The sequence below is a fragment of the Cyrtonyx montezumae genome, unplaced genomic scaffold, assembly GCF_038088225.1.
Source record: "Cyrtonyx montezumae isolate F1298 unplaced genomic scaffold, pur_monq_1.0 scaffold_17, whole genome shotgun sequence".
NCBI lineage: Eukaryota > Metazoa > Chordata > Aves > Galliformes > Odontophoridae > Cyrtonyx > Cyrtonyx montezumae.
The window spans coordinates 29,005,287-29,024,050 of record NW_027071903.1 but is presented as its reverse complement, the minus strand read 5'-3'; the positions used below and the strand labels follow the sequence as shown (position 1 = coordinate 29,024,050).

The 18,764-nt window shown below is 42.9% G+C and overlaps 1 protein-coding gene across 2 annotated transcripts in view; it reads left to right on the top strand.

Moving 5' to 3' along the window:
- Positions 1 to 18,764, top strand: part of ABHD2 (abhydrolase domain containing 2, acylglycerol lipase) — a 33,099-nt gene that overhangs the window by 11,808 nt on the left and 2,527 nt on the right. Inside the window, exons 1-7 of one of the 2 annotated variants that reach the window (XM_065734002.1) lie at positions 3,044 to 3,062; positions 7,324 to 7,499; positions 8,950 to 9,117; positions 12,021 to 12,204; positions 15,332 to 15,424; positions 17,085 to 17,195; positions 18,464 to 18,533. In XM_065734002.1, the coding sequence (XP_065590074.1) occupies positions 7,385 to 7,499; positions 8,950 to 9,117; positions 12,021 to 12,204; positions 15,332 to 15,424; positions 17,085 to 17,195; positions 18,464 to 18,533 (741 nt within the window). In that variant the 5' untranslated portion in view covers positions 3,044 to 3,062; positions 7,324 to 7,384. Of the gene's footprint in view, positions 1 to 3,043; positions 3,063 to 7,323; positions 7,500 to 8,949; positions 9,118 to 12,020; positions 12,205 to 15,331; positions 15,425 to 17,084; positions 17,196 to 18,463; positions 18,534 to 18,764 lie in introns of those variants that run through there. The other variant, XM_065734001.1, reaches the window with a different exon arrangement.

The window sequence follows — 18,764 nt, the reverse complement described above, 5'->3', positions numbered from 1 at the left end:
TATGCATGAAAGTCCCCTGGAGACTAATGGGGAACAAATGTATTTAAATTCCTGCAATTATGCATGAAATAGTTTGTAGGGCTAATTAGGAAAACTATGTGGAAACAGCTTGTGCTGTACTCCACTGAAAATCCTTGTAAGACTTTGATTACTTGCTAATTATTCAGGGTGTTAGGAAAGCTGATTAAGCAGCTCTTTTCAAATTCTACCATGAAAGCAAAATAAGTAGCCCAGCTATCCCTCGTGTTATATCAGTGCTTGGTTTGCTGTAAGATCCCCCACTGATTCTTCTGTGCAGCTGGAAGCTGGCTTTTAGATGTGGTCTGTTCAGTGCCCTTGTGCTCAGAGGAAGGGTATTAAAAACTGGGTGGCAGAGAGAAAGCAGCAATAGGCAAGACTGTTCTATATGTGCAGCTATTGAAAAATAATTGAAAAACACTTCTCTTGGATTTTATTTTCTCTTTATGGCACTGTCCTTACCTATGGACTTGCTGAATAAATTGTAAACATAGCATCATTCAGTAAGCCAAGTGGTGGTGGGTGAATAATTTAAGAGCTTTGGATAGCAAAACTGCCTGAGGTGGCTGTGTGCCAGGTACTTGCAGATGCTAATACTGCTTCTTTACAGTTCTCTCAACTGCTGGAAGCTTTCTACATCCTCGTAAACAAAAGACTCTCTCTGCCTAAATCAGAGGGAAGCTTCATCTCTTTTATTTTCCTTCCTCAGCCCCTGCCCAGCTCTGTTCTTTGACCAAGTGAAGTAGCGTAATCAGACTTATTTTTTGTTCTGCTTCTTGCTAGAAACCTCTTTGATATCATTTCAGTTATTGGTACCCTCAGGTATTCAGGCCTGTCCACTGGCTGTCTCCTGTTCCCACCTTTCAGATCACTACAGAGAGCCTGCCATCTCTTAGTCCTGTAGAGATGTAGCATGGGTTCCTGTTTCTCATGAAGACAAATTTGGGCTTTGTTTCCTGTGCGGGGATAGAAGGTTTTTTGCTGCTCCTAATTCTCCTGTCAAGTGTGCTTGTGTATCTATTCCTGTGGAGTCATGGCACAAGTATCATCATTATGGAAGGGAATTGCTTCCTGCACACATCCTTAATACAGGCAAGTTCCTCAGAGACTGGAATAAAGGACTGTCAGGCATATTAGTAAACGCTGTTCAAGATCCAAGGCAGGCTTTTCTTGTCCATTGTTTGTGCAGTAATCTGTACTAGATAAGCAGGCATCTTGATACCAGAATATTCTTTGAACAGACCTTTCTCTTCTGTAGATGCAAGGAGAGAAGCAGTTAGAAAAGCAGGCTTTGGGCTTTATGTTCTGTTCCTCTATCTTGCAACCAACTTTATTTGATTCCTGTCAGCTCCTTAGTGCTTCACCCTGGATGAAACACTTCCAGGAGAATAGTAAGCTGAGAACAGTGTTACTCCTGGAGCTTTTGCAGGTGAACATGCTGAGAGGCAGAGGAGAGCTGCAGCTCCCTGTAAGTTAGTTGAAGTGTTGGCCATAGGAAGAAAGGCAGCCTTGTGGGGACCAAGTCCTTTCTGAGCGTTCTGCTGTGGAAGCAACCTGGCATTCTGCAGCTCTTATCTGCAAGGATGATATGCTGTAATACTCATCCACTCTTTTGACTAAAGCACTTCTTGTAGTCACTGGAAGCTGAGGAGGAATGTGTTGTGCACTTTCCTAAATAAAAGCTCTATAAACTGGATAGGAGGTAGCTTAACCAAAGAGGACAGCTGTACTTTTAGGTAGTTCTGGCTTTATGCAGTTTCTGTAGAATGCAGACAGTTCTACTCCACTGATGTTAATCTCTTTTTTAGAGGCTATGGGGACATGGGAGCTTCCTAAACTGTTTTAAAATCATGCTTGTAGATATTTGCTGTGTATTCCCTCACACTGAACGGTTTGGCTCAGCTGCTGCAGAAAAAGCTGCTTTCTGCATACTGAGGGAGAGGACTGAACTCTTCAGACTTCACAATGAGATTTCTTGATTGTAATTTAATCACTTTACCTAGCATGGGAGACAAGGTTCAAGAAAGGCTTGGTTTGTAAAGCATCCTTTAAATTCTTTTAGACAGGTCTGCAAAGGGCAAAAAACCAACCAAAGTCCTGTTGTGATGCAGGAGGCAGTTCTCAGGCTGTCCCCTGATGTGCACACATTACAGGCTTTCTTGGTACCTAGTGTACCACAGAACATCAAAGGTGATGCAAGAGTTAATGTTTAAAGTGTTAATCTCCTCAATTGAAATGAAGTAATACTCCAGAAATAAGCTTGTTGCTGAACTTCTGTTTCACTTCTTTGAGGATCTGAATGCTGATGCTTGCTTGCTAATATAAATAGCACTGGTTTTGTGCTTTGTTTGTGCTGCTTATGCAGCTGCTGCTTTCCTCAATTCCTGTATTCTGGGAAACATACATGCTCTAAAATCGTAATTTGCTCTCTGACAGCCACTAACATTTAATCTACTTGCGCATGATGAAGTTGTTTTTAATCAGAAAATGCTAGGAGGAAGTTTTTGACACACCTAGGTCTTCTTTTGCTTTAAGAGACTGCTGTAGACTATCACCTATCAAGATGAGGGGATGGGTTTCACAGCTAAAATGAAGCACTTGGAGCTAAAGCACTTGCATTTGTGAAGCACATTTATGTAACTGGGTCTGAATTCGTTTGGCCAGTTAAGGCACGTGACATGATGAATACAGTTTGCTAAAATCAGTTTCCATAGTAGTAACTTGCAACCCCAGACTTGTTCTGTCTGTGTTCTGCTACAGAATCCATTTACTGAAATCCTGTCCTTAAAATTCATAGCTATTGAGAGCCTTTATAAACTGCCTTAAACGCTTGTCTTTTCTCAGAGTACGTGATAACTTTTGCAGCTCACCAAATCAGAATGGGAAGATCAGGTGCCTGTGGACACAACCTGATCCTGGATCCTCACATCTGTGTGTGAGCAGCTTAGCTGAGCACTCTGGGGAATGCATAGTGAATCATACTGTGAAACTCACTATCCTTGGATAATCTCTACAAGCATGGTGTGCTACCAAAAGCCACTTTGGTTTGTAGCAGGCATTAGAGAGAAGCTGAGGAAGTTCGTCATGCCCTTGAATACTTTTCCTGCTGATTATCAATGACTGAGGGGAGCCACCTGCTTTTGAGTGGAGGCCCTTGTTTGAAATGTGTGCTTAAATTTAGCAGTCGTTACAGCATTTGCATTAAAATCTAAAGGATGAGGCCTGCCTGTAAGAGTTCAGTCAGCATGTTATCTAGCTCAAGTTTCCATGTGTCACATGCTATCCAGCTTGTTTGCTTAAGGTACAGCCATAGTTAACATCATCTGAGCACATGCTGTCCTGCCTGCAGGGTTATTGTTTCAGAGGAGCATCTTTTTTTCAGCTGTTTACCATGAAGAATGTTGGCCTTATTGCAAAGCAATGTGTACTAGCTGTAGCTATCAGCAATAGATAGTTGAGTGGTTTCAGCTGGACTGAATATGGAACTGGTTTTCATATGATATGACTGAAATAAACTCTAGCTTATCTAACCTGTACTTTCAAAGGGTAGAGTTGCTTGAATAATTCCTGACTAGTGTTTTCTTTATTGCCATTGTGGTATTGTGTGCTCCTGTGATTGAAAAGCTTTTTTCTGTGTTCTCTTCTGTGTATGGTTTTAGAAAAGCAAGCTGAAAATCTGTATAAACCCTCAGTAAAGGATGTATCTTGTCCTTCAGTCCTATGCAGTCTTGCACTGTAGGGCTCAGTTCTTGGTTTTAGAAATTCTTGTTGACTTGCTTTCATTGAAAAATGCAGACAGAAAGCCACTCACATGAAGACTTGAAACAGCAAATCTATCTACTGCCAAAATAGATAGACAAAAATAGTCCTGGGCAAATTGTATGCCTGATGCTGCTACAGATTTTAAGGATGCCTGGCCAACTCCAGCTTGTCCATCAGCTGGGGACAGCTTTAACTGCAACACAGATACAGACATCCCCCTGCCACTGCCTAGACTTCACAGGTTCTATATTAGGTTAGATTAGCAGCTTGTCTTGGTAATAAGTGTAGTGTTTTTAGTCATGGTACTAGCTGTCAGCTTTTGCAGCAGTCTGTTGTGGTGAGTTTTAACCTGGTTTAGTTTTCACTAGCTATGCAGGATTTATGCAATCTGGGCAAGTTCTTTCCCCCTCCCAATTGCAGTCTTGTGGTGTTCAGTCTCCTGGAGCCCTCCTCAAGGGACTTCTGGATTATCTATCTTGCTGTAAGTCTTAGCTGTAGCTTTTAAAGGTCAGTGGGAAAGAAAAGGCAGGTGAAGTACATGTATTTCTGTTTTATCTGCTTTTTCTTAAATGCAATCAGTATAAACTTAATGTTCTTAAGTAAGACTAAGTGGGAGTAACAAATCTCTTCATCAGCACGCTGTCCTGTGCACATTACTCATGCTGGATTTTGCCTTTGAATATTCATCTAGAAGAGTGCAGTTCCATGTGTAGTGACTAATACTCACACATCTTTGCTGCAGGCGGTGCGACACTGCAACAACTGACAAGAGTTAACTTGCAAGATAAGCTGAGCATTTTTCTTCCTCGTCCATGGGATGCTCAGAAACACTAACATTTGTGCTCTGAAGGCACCAAGCAGCAAATACACCCTTTCCACAGGGCTTCATGCTGTTTTAGCATGCAGATGGAAATGTGTAACCCGTAGGCAGCCTCTGTTTGTCATTATAGGTGCAGTCAGTGGTATTCCTGCTTTGGTTTAAGGGTGGGCATTGGTGAAACTGCATGTGCTGTTTGCCTACATAAGAAGGGCATCAAAGATTGAATTATTGAAGATCAGTGCTTCAGAAGAATTCTAGTCAGGTTATTTGAAGGCAGTCTAATTTTTTTCCCCTGAAAGAAACCAGCTGTGACCTGAGGATACAGGCTGTGGTAGGTGGCATGCTGTTGATAAAGCAGTACGTTTGAAGCCATTTGTCAAGATTCAAATGCCAGCAGTTGTGGTGATGTCTTGAAGACTTCTGATTTCCTTTCTAACAACTGTGTGTAGAAAGTCACAAAAACTTTCCAGTGCACATGCACATCCTGAAATGTGACCCATGAAACAGTGTTGATGTCTCAGTGTCTTCTGGAAGACCTGCAAAATCTTATTATGGGCTGTATTTGACAACTCTCCTCTCTCATCCACCAAGACAAAAATGCTGCAGCAAAATCTGTCCACAAAGGACTTCTTAAAGAAGTCAGTAAAGCACCATCTAGCATGGGATACAGCTCCTGAACTGCTTGTGAAGCGAATGACTGAGCAATGGAAGAGCAGTGTCTCCTCCATCTGTGCTGCAATGAGCAGTGTGTGCCTTGGGCAGAGCCATATGAGGCCCTTCTTGTTCGGCCTGGTTTCCATTGACTGTCCCATCACACCATCCCTGTGTATGTCTCCTTTGAATCGTGAGACAGTCCACTGATTTCTCTCCATCTCAAACAGCAGTTAAGGAGAATGAGCTTGTACAGCTTGTTGCTGGGAATCTGCACTACAGGCTGTTCTTGGCAAGCACCCAGCTGCAGTGTGTACTCCCAGTATGGGTATGCTGGGCTGATAAAGATGGATAATGCTGCTGCTCTCATGTAGATTATTTGCAGAGCTTTATAGGTGAGTGATAGAGTCTGGTTGAGGGGGGAGAGCAATTTACAAGGTTATAGGCATCAGTTGGTAGCTCTTGTAGCTTTTTTTTACTTTTTGAAGTAGTATCTCCTTCTGTAAAAATCTGTTTGGGAATTTTACTTGCAAAAACTGAAACTGTGTTATGAGCCATCCTGTGTTGCTTCAGCTATAAAACATCTCCCTTATGGATGATGGGATAGAATGAGTATCCTTCTGCTAGAACTGTGACTCTTGACTTGCTAAACAAGCCTGGAGAGCTTTTATACAAAGTGTTGTTTCCTTATTTAAGGAGTATGTAAGAGGGACAGAGGATTGCAGATCTGACACGAAAGAGCTGCCATGGGAAAGCAGGTCCAACTGTGAGTAGTGCGAGAGCATAAAGCAAGGCTTCTGTCCAGTCACACTCTAATGGGTTATGGGCTTAAGCAGTAAATCAGATGAGCATAAAAGCTGCCTAGTTTTGTGAGCACAGGGAAAAGCACGAAAGAACAGGAACTCTGCTTCATGTGATCTCAAGCAGTTGGAGGGAGTATGCGCAGGAAGCCTGCGCTTACAAGGGGAAGGGAGTTGCTGATCTCGATATACGTAGTGGTGCAGGCAGCTCTCAAGCTTGCTCTAGATCCCCTGCTCTGTGCAGCAGGGACCAATGCTCCTTAATTGGAAGCATGTTCCCTGGAGCTGCTGTTCTCCTAAATAATGAATCATTCATGCTTTCCTGTCAAGAGCTGATGTAACTCTTTATTTTTTCAAGGTGTTTGCTCAGTCCTTTGCAGAGTGGCCAGGCGACTGCACCACTGCCACTTGGTTAGCACTACCTCTGGTTAAACCCCTGGCAGCTCTACTTAGGCAAAACAGATTTTACCCCTTTAACCCCTCTCAACTGATAGCTGTTTAGCTTGGTGTCTTTTTGAAGGCCATTAAGCCAGAAGGAAAAAGACATTCTGCTTTGTCACAGAGCTTTAACGTGTCCTTGATAAACACAGTTGGTAGAATGCCCCTCTTATGTTAAAAGAGAGATTTATTATCCAGGGGAGTTGGGTTGGCCAATTCTCTTACAGGTCCTTGTGAAACTGTTCCTGCTTTATTACCAAACCCTACTTGAGTCAGAATTTCCTTGTACCTTGCTCCTTACCTAACTGAGAAAAGCATTTCAATGCAGAATTGTTGCAACCAGAGTGAATCTTGTGGTTTTAGTCTTCTAGACCTTGCTACCAGTCCTGTGTTTCTGCCACAGGCTTTAAGTGTTCAAGTGCTTACACAAGCCAGTGTGGCTCAATCCAGCAGGCCTCAGTGTTTCAATTAAAGCAGATTTACAACACTTGACAGGTTTTGAAGGTCGGTTTGGTTGGCTGGCAACGTGCTGTTCCAGCCTCGCAAGGCCACTGTGTAGTCTGCAAGAAGCATTTGTGCATGTAACGCTTCCATGTAGAGGAATGTCTGGTTTTTTGGCCTCTTCTACCCGTGCTGACTGCTCAGCATTAGAAGCCTATCAGTCTTATCACTCAGATAAGGCTGCAGAGATCAGTGCTGCCAGTTCAGCCATTCCAAAAACCAATTTGTTACTATATTTGGTACTGAGGGGAAGTTTTGTTATGGGATTGTTTATCTGTTCTGAAAGGCTCGTTAGCACAGCAGGGTATGCAATTAAATTACTGCCTCTTTCAGGTACATTCCACCCTTGATCTGGGGAAAGAGTGGGCATATCCAGACTGCCCTTTATGGAAAAATGGGGAGAGTGAGATCACCGCATCCGTACGGACATCGCAAGTACCTCACGATGCCAGATGGAGCAACAGCAACCTTTGATCTCTTTGAGCCTCAATCTGAGCACTGCATCGGAGGTCAGTCACGCAGCTGCTGGCTGCATTTAGCTGCTAACCTTGATTCTGTGCTCCGGGAGCTGGGGGGGGGGGGGGGGGGGGAGTGGATGAGAGCACTGCTACTTGATTCTCAGAAAGGTTAGGTGTTAATTGTGGTTATTGGAAGGGGCTGCTGCACAGTACTACCCAACGTGTGGAGACACACCGACTTGTTGTGTATTCATATCTCACACGGAATAGGAGAACCCACTAGACTAAATGTGTAGCTGGTGGTAACTTTTTTGTTTGGAGTGCTCTTTACCTGCCAAGACTATAGGATCATAGATCAGAGCATAGCAGTGTGGCATTTTTCATAGCCTGGTGCATATGCGAATTGGGCTTTTATCTCACCCTTACAAACAGATTCTGGGTAGTTTTTGTTGACAGTAGGTGTTTCAAGATCTGTATGGAAACAAACTGCATAGGGTATGAAGGAGTCTTAAGAGGATTCTATGGAAAGAGAGAATCTTGGTGATTCTCCTCTGCATGATGTATGTATATTCACAGTGAATGCCAATTTGAAGCTATTACTGGTGGTAAGAACAGCACTTAAAATTGAATTACTGTGACTTGACTTCAGTAGTACAAACTAAACTTCTGCAGTAACTGATTTTATTGTAAGGCCATGATTCCCATTTTGCCTCAGGTCAGGTTCTTAATGTGGTCAGAGTTGAGGTCTTTGTGATATAATACTACACTGTAACCACTTCTGTTATCACTAAAGAGAATCTGAACAGTACATCCCTAATGAGGCAAAAATCCACAGTGGATAGAAGTACAAGTTAGAGCTTTGTACAACAGAGCAGAGTGTGATAACTAACTGGAAGTGTATATGCTAATCCTGAACATAATTTACTGTGCTCACTTGAATTACAGTAATGACTTAGCTGATGAAATATCTCATTAACCAATGAACAGAGTTGGCGGATCAGTTATCATTATCATTCAGCCATGAAGCAGAGGACGGCTAATATCAGTCAGTCAGAATTTCTGTGCCTAGCAGAGTTTCATTTTGAGTGTCAGAATTACACTGAACTCAAAGCATGGACAAGCAGCAGGCTCTAGAGCTTCCATGCACTTAACAGTTGCAGTGGGCTGCCAGAAGGCAGAACGTGTGTGACGGCAAAAACACTTTTCTTCAAAGGGAAGGATTTTCACTCAGTCTCCAGGAAGTTTCTGTAGAACTGTTTGGGCAGTCTTCCCCAGAGTCAGAAAGCTGTTCATCTCTTGTAACATGAATTACTCTTCCCACATCTTGAGCACTAGAGCTGCTACTCTTCTATCCCATACCAGGCTTTTTGGCAGAATAGTAGGATTTTTAGCTCTTTTCTTGTAAGTGGTTTCCCATGGATGTGCAATGGAAAGTTTCTGAACCTCTTAATTTGCATGAAGTGACATTTACTTTTCTCTTTTTCTCTCTTTCTATGCACAGAGGATGTCACGATGGTAATCTGCCCTGGGATTGCTAACCACAGTGAGAAGCAGTATATCCGCACTTTTGTTGACTATGCACAAAAAAATGGGTACAGATGTGCTGTCCTGAATCACTTGGGGGCCTTACCAAATATTGAGCTCACTTCTCCACGAATGTTCACATATGGTAAGAACTTTATGACAGCTGATGACTTTCAAGCTTGTGGAATTTCTAGGTCTTAACCAGGCTGCTTCAGCATAACACAACTGCCATAGCTGTTTAGGCTAATTGTTTTGCACTGCTTCTTAGGAAATGAATCTAACTTATGAGGAAGAGTGGAGACTAGTCCTTGGGATTCACTTTTCCTTCTTTCTTATCCTAGTTCTTAAACCTCCTAATTAAGGTGGCAATTTTTTTGAAAGAAGAGTATTTTTAAAAAGCACTCATATCTACTAAGAACCTGCTGAATTGATTTGAGAGATTGAGAGATCTCAGTTTGAGAGATGCTTAAATGTCAGTTCAGTCGGATGTGAATAAATTTGGCTTGAAGGATAAAAGTTACGTCTGAGGCTTTGAAAATTCTCGTGAGAGGATTGTGTACCAACCCATCCAGAAAGTACATTTCCATCCTAGGAAGGATGTGGTCCTATTAGTCCCTGAATGTAACACAAATATCAAGGATTGCAGCAGTTCTGCAGCATGTCAGTAAAGCTACAGAAGTGGTAGTGTTTAACTACCATGATTTTGGGGTTTCACCCTGAATATAAGGAAATCTTTCTTACTCAAGAAATTAGAAGGAATGAAGTATTTTGAGGTGGCCTAAGAGTGACTCCTGCTATTCTTAACTGCCCTGCTAAGCACGTAACATGATCCTGGTAGAATGTGGTTCTCTTGCCTGAGACCTGATCTGCTTGTTCCTGAGTTCTGCTGAGCCCTCGTGTCCCTCTGTACTGCAAACATCTATAGGCAGGAATCAACTGTGGGATTAGTAGACTGGTGTTAGGTGCCTTTATTTATTTAAGATATCTTGTGCTTTGAAACTCTGAATCTGGCAGGCAGGTAGGCATTGATGCCTTGTTGCTTGTTTTATAGCTCTTTAATCCACTCCTGAGTGGAAAAACATTTCAGGAGCACCAATAGCCTTGATTTGTTATGAGGTCCTAGGCTAGTAGTTGCTTTGAGTCTGCCATGTCTTGGGAATCAAGCCTGAGCTCGTGAAAGCATTTGCTTTTTTGGTAAAAGCTGAGAGCTTCCTTCCAAAAATAGTACCTTCCTAGGACAGAGTACATTTCCAAAATCTGCAGGCTGTTCTCTGAAATCTTTGGTGGTATCATGCTAGCTTGATACCTAAATCTCATGCCATAGCCTGAATTTTTGAATAATCAGCTGAAATGGTTACTAAGTGTCAGGGGAGATTAACACCACCACCAGGGTATGGCTACCTGCCTGGAATAAGATGGTGATCTAACTTTTCTCTGTCTGGTATGAAGTGCTAGTCTTGATTTCTGAACCCTAGTCTCAATTTCTCAGGGTTTTCTGGAGCTGATGACAGACTCTCTTACTTCATATAGTTTTCCTTTAGACCTTAAGGAGCTGTTCTGCGCTGTAGCTCTGGAGACATACCTTTCTAAATCTTCTAAAGCCTTGGGAAGGGCAGGGAATGCCTAGCACTTCCTTTGAGCAAGACATTAAATCACTATGAAGTGACTCTGCCAAGAGTAGCACTAGCAAGACCCTGAGCAAACTTTGCCTCTAATCCAAATACCCCTTGTCCTTTCAGCTTTTGCTGGGTCCCTGACATATTTTTGGGGAACAAGTAGCATAAACTTGATTTGTTCAAGCCTTTACATCGGTCTTGACCTGTTGCTAGTTTAGCTTCAAGTTTCTGAAATGGTTGCCAGCTGCTTTTGAATGGTGATACTCAAATGCCATAGTGCTTTGACTGCTAGCTTCTTCCAGAGGAAACTAGAGCAGTGCAGCATTTGTCATCTTGTGGAAAACTGCTCATCAAGAATGCTTGCAAGGGAGTGCCCAAGCCCTGATGAGATGCTCATCCAGAAACTTTTTCTTTCACTGGGGGAAACACAAACTTTGCTCAGCGTTTACTCCAGAGCTAGCTGAAATCTGAGGTTGACATCCAGCAAGGGTATGTTGCATTTGGGGTGAGGGCAGACTGGAGCAGTGTTTGGATGGCACATTGTAGAATCCAAAACTCTTAGGATTTACCTTCTTGGAGCAACCCCACAGATCAGAGCTAAAATTCTGACCGTGCATGAATTAAAAGCTGGAATTTTATTATGTTCATATGATTTGTTCAGTTTGCAATCTGGAGTCTGATTGGAAGATTAACAAAGTGCATAGTCAGTTGATACCATAGTCTTAATTTCTCAGGCAATCTGAGGACCACAGTGCTGCCAGAAGCTTAATCCCTCAGTGTTGCAGCCTGTGGGATGCAAGTGAACACGAGCTGAGAGCAGTGTGCATCTGTGTAGAGGTGCTTACCTCTTCCCTTCATGCAGGGAGGCCTGTTCCTCTTGTAAGAAACTGCAGTATTTTACCTCAAGTGGCTGAAAAAGCTCTTAGCTGCTTGTGCTTAAACCGTTCCTTCTAGCTCCAGAGGGCACCTGCTTAGGCTCTGCAGTCCATCGAGTCCTCTGTCCTGACAAGCCAGCTCTGTGTTTTCAACATGGATTTAAGAACCTATGGCTGCCTTGCTGAAAGCAATGAGCAGGCTGCTTTCCAGATACTTCACTTCTGCTCAAAAGTGGCAAATTGCCTCAGAAAGACAATGATATGCTATTGTTTTTAAAGTTGCTTTTGAAAGGAAGAGTTTGGATTGTCAGACTGGCTGTTCCCATGATATTTTTTTTCAGTTCCTATTAATTTGGCAGTCAGTTGAAAAATGAGACATGAGCTAAGGTCCACAGGACTCATAAAACAGATGCATGAGTGTGTGAATCAGAGACCTTAAACCTGGAGGTTATTGAAAAATCAAGAGAAAGAAGCTGAACTTAAGGCATACAACTGGAGCTAGGAATGGAAGTCTAGGGCTGTTGGAAGATGCCTCTTGACACTGTCCTTATTTTCAGGTTGCACCTGGGAGTTTGGAGCGATGGTGAATTACATCAAGAAGACCTTCCCTCAGACCCAGTTGGTTGTGGTAGGCTTCAGCCTGGGTGGAAACATCGTGTGCAAGTACCTGGGAGAGAACCAGGCCAACCAGGAGAGGGTCCTGTGCTGTGTCAGCGTGTGCCAGGGGTACAGCGCGCTCAGGTGAGCCTGGGATGCTGTCCTGGTTTCTCCTGCAGGGTTTGGGGAAAAGGGCACTGTTTCTTTTGCACTTATTCAGTCTTTGTGAATGCAGAGTGCAGGAGCCAAAGGTGCAGCCACAACTTTGTTGATTTGACAGCACAAATAGAGTTTGTCAACAAAGCAAACAAGATTTCTGTGCCTCACCAAGTACAAATACTGGCCGCTTTCATTCTACACATGTGAGTTGCCTAACTTTGTCATGGCAGAAATGCTGTGGTGTGGTAAGAGGAGGCATTCCTCATCCAGTCCTGGCTGAGCAGTGTGACAAACTTCTGAGCTGATGCCAGGTTTAAAGCAATAGCTTACGCTTTCTCATCACTCTGGGAAGTATCACTTGGTTCATAATAGCTCTTCTGGCTTCAGTGTGGAGTTTCATAAGAGCTGTCAAGCTGAGGGCATGGAGAAGCACTTGCAATTGTGTTATTGGCCTGAAATTTGGAAGGTGAAGAGGCTAAGGCTTGTAGATGGCCTGCCTGCACACTGACCTGTCGTTCCCCTCTGGGAAGCCAAGGCTGTAGCTCTGCTTCACAAGAGCTGTAAGGGCTCCATCTAGTGTTAACACGTGTTCACTGATGGTGGATGAGTACAGCACTGCTGCTTGGAAACTGGTAGCTCAACTGATGCAAAGTAAGTTTCCATGTATGCACAGCTAAGGAAAATTAAAGCAGTGCAACTGGCTAAACTGACGCTTCCTTTTTTTCCCTATCTGTACATATAAACAGCTGCTGATGCGTAGCTGACTGCACAGTAACTTAACTGCATCACTGAGCCGTGAGAGTATTTGAAAAGCAAAGGAGGCTATTGATACCCCGGGGTATTTGTGTCAAGGTTCTTTGGACAAATAAAGATGAAACTATGACAGCACTGCGAGGGACTTAGCGTGGAATTTGGCCTTCCAGTATGGTGAAAGTAGCGAGAACTCCCTTGATTGCATTCTTTTGAAGCCAGCTCCTGGAACTGTTTTTGCAGCCATAACACAGGGTTTGCAAGGATCACATCTGGCCTTGGCCTGTTTGATTTATCTTCCGCAGTTGTGTAACATTGTATTCCTGGTCTCCAAAATGCTGTGAGCAATGCTATTCCCTGAGCTGGTTTCTTAGTACTGTGTAATGATTTGCTTGTGGAACGAGAGGGTAAGGGCAACCTGTTTAACACTGCTGCACTTGGATATCCATATGGAAAAATAACAGCTGCCTGCCTGAGTTTAATGCAAATCCTCTGTGGGTTCTCGTGGATTATTGAGCTCTTGACTCCACCTGCTGGGTAAACATCTACTAGCAAATCTCCAGTCATGAAACATCTGCTGTGTGTTACAGTGCACTCAGTGGGAAAGCTGCTCAGATCTCCTGTCTGCCCACCTGATATCTAGTGCTGCTTTTAAATGCTAATTAGAGAGAGCTAGGGGAAAGCAAGGTCAGTAAATATCCACTAAAAAGATGGGGTAGCGTGGGCCTTCTACCCTTCCTGTAAGAGGAGGAGGTACAAAGCATCTCCACGTGGAATTGGTAAGCCTTAGCCTTCCTGGACTTATTCTGAGAGGTGAAAACAAGTGGTCTCTTCCCTCTGTGCTATATGAAAGTGGATTGCTCTGGTAGATGACCAGTTAGCTTACAGGGTGGTTGTTTTTTTCTTAGCTTGTACAACCTTTGTCCCCAGATATCTTTAGGAAGTAAAAGGAAAAAAATTGGGGAAAAGTGATGATGAGCAAGATGAAGTAGATATTTGATATATGAAAGCCTTTTCAGGGCATTAAGCAAGCATCCCATAGATGGGCTTGGTAAAGTAGCAGCAGCAAAATGCCCCACCAGCAGAAAATGGGTCTGTTAGTTTAATGAATTAACACAAAGTTCGGGGAATTTGTTCCCCGAGGCCAAGCAGGGACACGTCTTCTTATTCCTTAATCTCTGCCTGCACAGACTTGATTCTACTTCTTGATCTTGTGGAATGCACCTTCACCATAGCTACGGGCTGTGGGGAGAGTCCCCACCTCTGAGACCTGTGTAGTCCTCAAAACTTTGGGAACTGTATTTTTGTCAGTGCTTGCAGCCCTTCATATTAGCAGTTGTACTGTCTGCCTCTGTAACTGGGGAGAAGAGTTTTAACTCCAGTTGTCTTGACATGACTGTAAAGGTTTGTTTGGAAAATCTTTTCCTGTCCTTATTCCTGTGGCTGGGCATAGTCATGGTAGGCATAGTCTGGCTGTAGGCAGAAGTTCCATGCTCCCGCATGGCTTACTGCAGGCAAACTTAGCTTGCTTACTCTCTGCAGAGGAACTTGTTGGTTGGGAATTCATGATAAGCCCCACTGCAGTTCTCATGGTATGTTAATGTTTAAATGGGAGTATTTCAGTAGCTGAAGTTACTTGCACCCAGCATTCTTAGGTTGCTCAGTAAAATGATAGTGTTTCCTCAGTAACAGCAAACCCTTTTAAGAGTAAAGCTATAACCTGCCCATGACCCTGCATAGCAAAGGAGTGCCCTGTATCTGGCAGAGCTCACAGAAGTCTGGACAACTTTAATTCTATTTTAACAACAGATAAGCTGTGAAGTGCTGTTCTGCTCTGAGAATAGGTAAAGACCACAACTGTGCTTCTTGCAGCTGCAACTAGTATTTATTCCTACAGTTTCTGCCAATGAAGCTGAAACAATGACAGCATATGTGAATGCTGGAAACATCTGCACAAACACTTTTCTCTGTAAAGCTATTACACAAAGTAAACAACTTATTTTTCAGCAGCAGGTTTTAGTTTTTTCCTTATTAGTTCCATTAGGTAAATTGCATTCAACTTAGGGAAAGGGATAACAAAATCCTCTTGTCAGTGTTGAACATCTTGACTGATGGCTCTTAAAGGCTCTGATCAGAACAGCTAATTGCATTGTGCAAAATGAGACTGCAGATCTGTTTTCTGATACCATCAAACTTCATCAAAGTGGAAGTCATTTCCTGGAAAAGGTTAAGCTGGGCAGGTGAAGCCCAGGGATGTGTTTACATAGCCTGCAGGCTGCCATAAGATGTTACGGTGTATTACTCTGATCTTTAAAGATCTCCTTTAGCAGATTTGATTGTTATGCACTTTGTTTACTTCTAGGGCACAGGAAACCTTCATGCAGTGGGATCAGTGTAGAAGATTTTATAACTTCCTCATGGCAGATAACATGAAGAAGATCATCCTTTCTCACAGGTACTGTAGCATATCACTTACACTGATGGTGCTGACTGAGTCAGTTGCTATATAGGATTTGTCTTCTCAGCCCTTTAAATTCAGACTCATGAAGGATTACAATTTCCTTGCTCAGTAGTTTGTAAGTAAAGTAAGGAAAAGAAAGGGGGACCTGTGTCAATCTCATATACTGTAAAATACACAAACTCTGGTGATCCTGATAGAAGAAATCATGGGATATTTGGGGGTTTCTTTTTTTCCTTCTGAGGAGACTTGCTTAATGAGTAAACAAGATGAGCACAGGAAAGCATTGTAATTAAACTTCAAAGTGGAGTATTCAGCATCTGTTTTACTTCTAGCCAAAGAATCCCCTATTCATGGAGCCTCTTGTTCTTTCTGCCACCTACCAGAGGTAGGATTAATCTGCAAGATCTGCTGCATGGGGCTGCTGCTTATCAAATAAGCAAACAGTCAGTCTGTAGATCTGGCTTCTAGCTGTTCTTCAGCAAAGAGCATATAGCCAGCAGAATACTTAAGTGTTGCTCTCCCTGGAGTGCAGATGTAGTTGTAGTATCCTTGTGCTACTGCTGTGATCTGTGGCTCTCACATATGGAAGGATTGTGTTTGTTAAACAGGTGACATGCTCATCATTGGTTTTGCCTCTATAAAAAATTATCTGAGTACTTCTAAGGCAGTGAATGTGTAAGTACCCATCTGTTATGTTTGAAGATCCCTGAGTTCATTCCAGTTAGGTATGTGTGTCACTTGCAAACCTTTGGTTTATTGCTTGCACTCCTGTGCAGCATGAAATACTTGCAGAAGGTGTTAGGTCAACTGATGTGTAGAGTGACCCACGTAATTCACTCCAGACTGACAAATCTTTATACAGCTTGACCAAGTTTAACATATCAAGATATATAAGCCCCCATTAAATGTGCACAGATTCATAAGCCAGAGAAAGGCAGCACTGGCTTGAAGGAGAATCAGTTAAGTAATCTTTTTTCCACAATCATTTGTGCTCTAAGGCAGCTCTCCCAAGACAAAAACCTAGTCTCCCTCTTGTTCTGCCCTGCAGCTGCCTTTAAAAGGGGGGAAAAAAAAACCTTTCCAACTTGTGGCCTCTGTTCTATTTGTTAAGGGAGCGGTTTGTTCTGTTGAAGAAACACATCCTCTCCTGAGGGCAATAACTAATTATGACAAGTGTCCATAGTAAATAGCTTTCTGCTAAGGTAATGCCCCCAAGTAATTTCTGCTGGATGAGCTGACGGCTGTGCTGGGGGAGACTTCAGGACCAGATGGTGAAGGAGGTGCTGTGCCCAGGACTACTAGTGCTCATGCATGAGCCACCCACGGGTTTGGGCTGAAACCAAAGGACCCTACCTCTAACAACACATGAAGCCTCTGTTCTAAATGCCCTTAGTGCTGTCTCTTCTGGGAAGATTCTTTGTAGAGGCTTCTCAGTGCAGTTTTTCAGTATTAAAGGAGAGCATTTTTCTCTGAAGTGGCTGTTAGTTTGTTACGCCTTATTGTGATGGGAGGTGGATGGATAAGCTGTGCTTATTCTCAAGAAAGCCTCATGTATGTAGCTCACTTCTATTCTTGTCAGATTGGTCCTTGAACTGGTCACGGCTTTGCTGCCATTGTTATGATGTTTGGATGATTTCTGCTATTCCTCTTTCAGGCAAGTTCTTTTTGGAGATAACGTGAAGAAGCCACAAAGCCTGTCAGATGCTGATCTGAGCAAACTCTATACAGCAACATCCCTTATGCAGATTGATGACAATGTTATGAGGTATGAAAGGGGACTCTGCTTCTCCTGTTTCAAGTGTTGCTCTTGCACACCTCTTGGTGTGATGTAGGAATCTGCTTAAATGCAGTGCTGACACCCTCAGAAATCCTTCCTTGCCATTACACTGAATAAAACATACCACAAAAAAAAAGTCTTTATTTTTGACACTCAGGGCTTCTGTAAAGTAATCCAGGAAACATTTATTTGTAAGTAATGTTTGAACCTGCAGTCTAGAATGCATTGGGAAGAAGCCAGTCCTGCCGAGAGGTCTAGAAAAAAATAGTGCAGAATGTGGAAAGCAGCTCAGAACTGCTCACAGTGTTCATACTCCATCTTGCATTTTGAAACAAACCCTCCTTCTGCAAAATACTGCTGCCATCTCCATAAACACTAGGGCTGGCTGAGATAACATGAACTTTTTAACTTGTCATGCTAACAGCTAAATTAAGCTCTCTGCTTTTATTAATCTGTAGCTGGTTGCTGCTTGTATCCTTGAAAACGACACAGCACTTTGTTCAGTGTCTGAATTCATGCCATGGCATGTTCTGCATCAGGCACTGACACCCTTACAAAATGCTGAAGCTGTATGCTGTCAGATGTACAGCTTTAAGGGCTTTTGGAGGACTAGCAGCATTGTTGTCTGTTGTCTTTCTAAAAGTGATTCCTAGGGGAAATCTTCCTACATGTCCCTCATCCCTGAGACCTGTGTAGTTTCAGCCTACAGCTGCATCGCTGCTTCCTATTCTCCAAGAGAGAAAAAAAAGGGCACTTGAATAGAGACTCACTGAATTGTGGGTTTAGGGTGAAGGGCTAAAGATACAGCAAAGAACTGTATCTACAGTGAATTCTGTGAATCTTGCAGGCAGGCCCTTTTTGTCCAGTAACTTTGAGGTTTGTAAGCTGTAATGGTTTTACATTTGAAAAGGCTTTCAGGTGAAGAAGTATAAATCAGTAAGTAATTCATACATGTGAAAGAAAGCAAGTGAAGTTTAAAAACAAAATGCCTCATAGGCTGCTGTATTTCAGCTTGTGTGATTAACTTGCTCTGTATGAAAGGAATACACATCCTGCTAGCAGTGTTTGAGTAAGCACAGAAAGCATAAAAGCAAGTGCTGCCAAAGGTGAATTTTGCAGAAGCAGCGAGTAGAAAAAAGGCATTGTCCATAAAAATCCAGGCATCATTCCAGTCTCTGCATCTATGTCCTTACTTGCAAGTGGGAGTTAACCTGTGTACTAGAAACAGGTGATGGCAATGACACTGTCCTTTTCAGGAAGTTCCATGGCTACAGTTCTCTGAAGGAATACTATGAAGAGGAAAGCTGCCTGCATTACTTGCACAGGGTAAGCTCTTGCAGTTGAGGCTGCTCTTGTACCTTCTTTTTTCTACTGGAGATGAAAATGCTTGCTGGTTTCTGTTGCTGATACCTTGACACAGCTGTCTTAGCAGTGATTTTTAGAGGTAATCAGATACAGCATCTTGGAGAAAGAGTTTAGTTCTTACTACCCCTAATGCTGGTGCTAAATGCTCTAAGCTCTTAAGAGTGTATAACTCTGGGTAGTAGCATCCAAGTG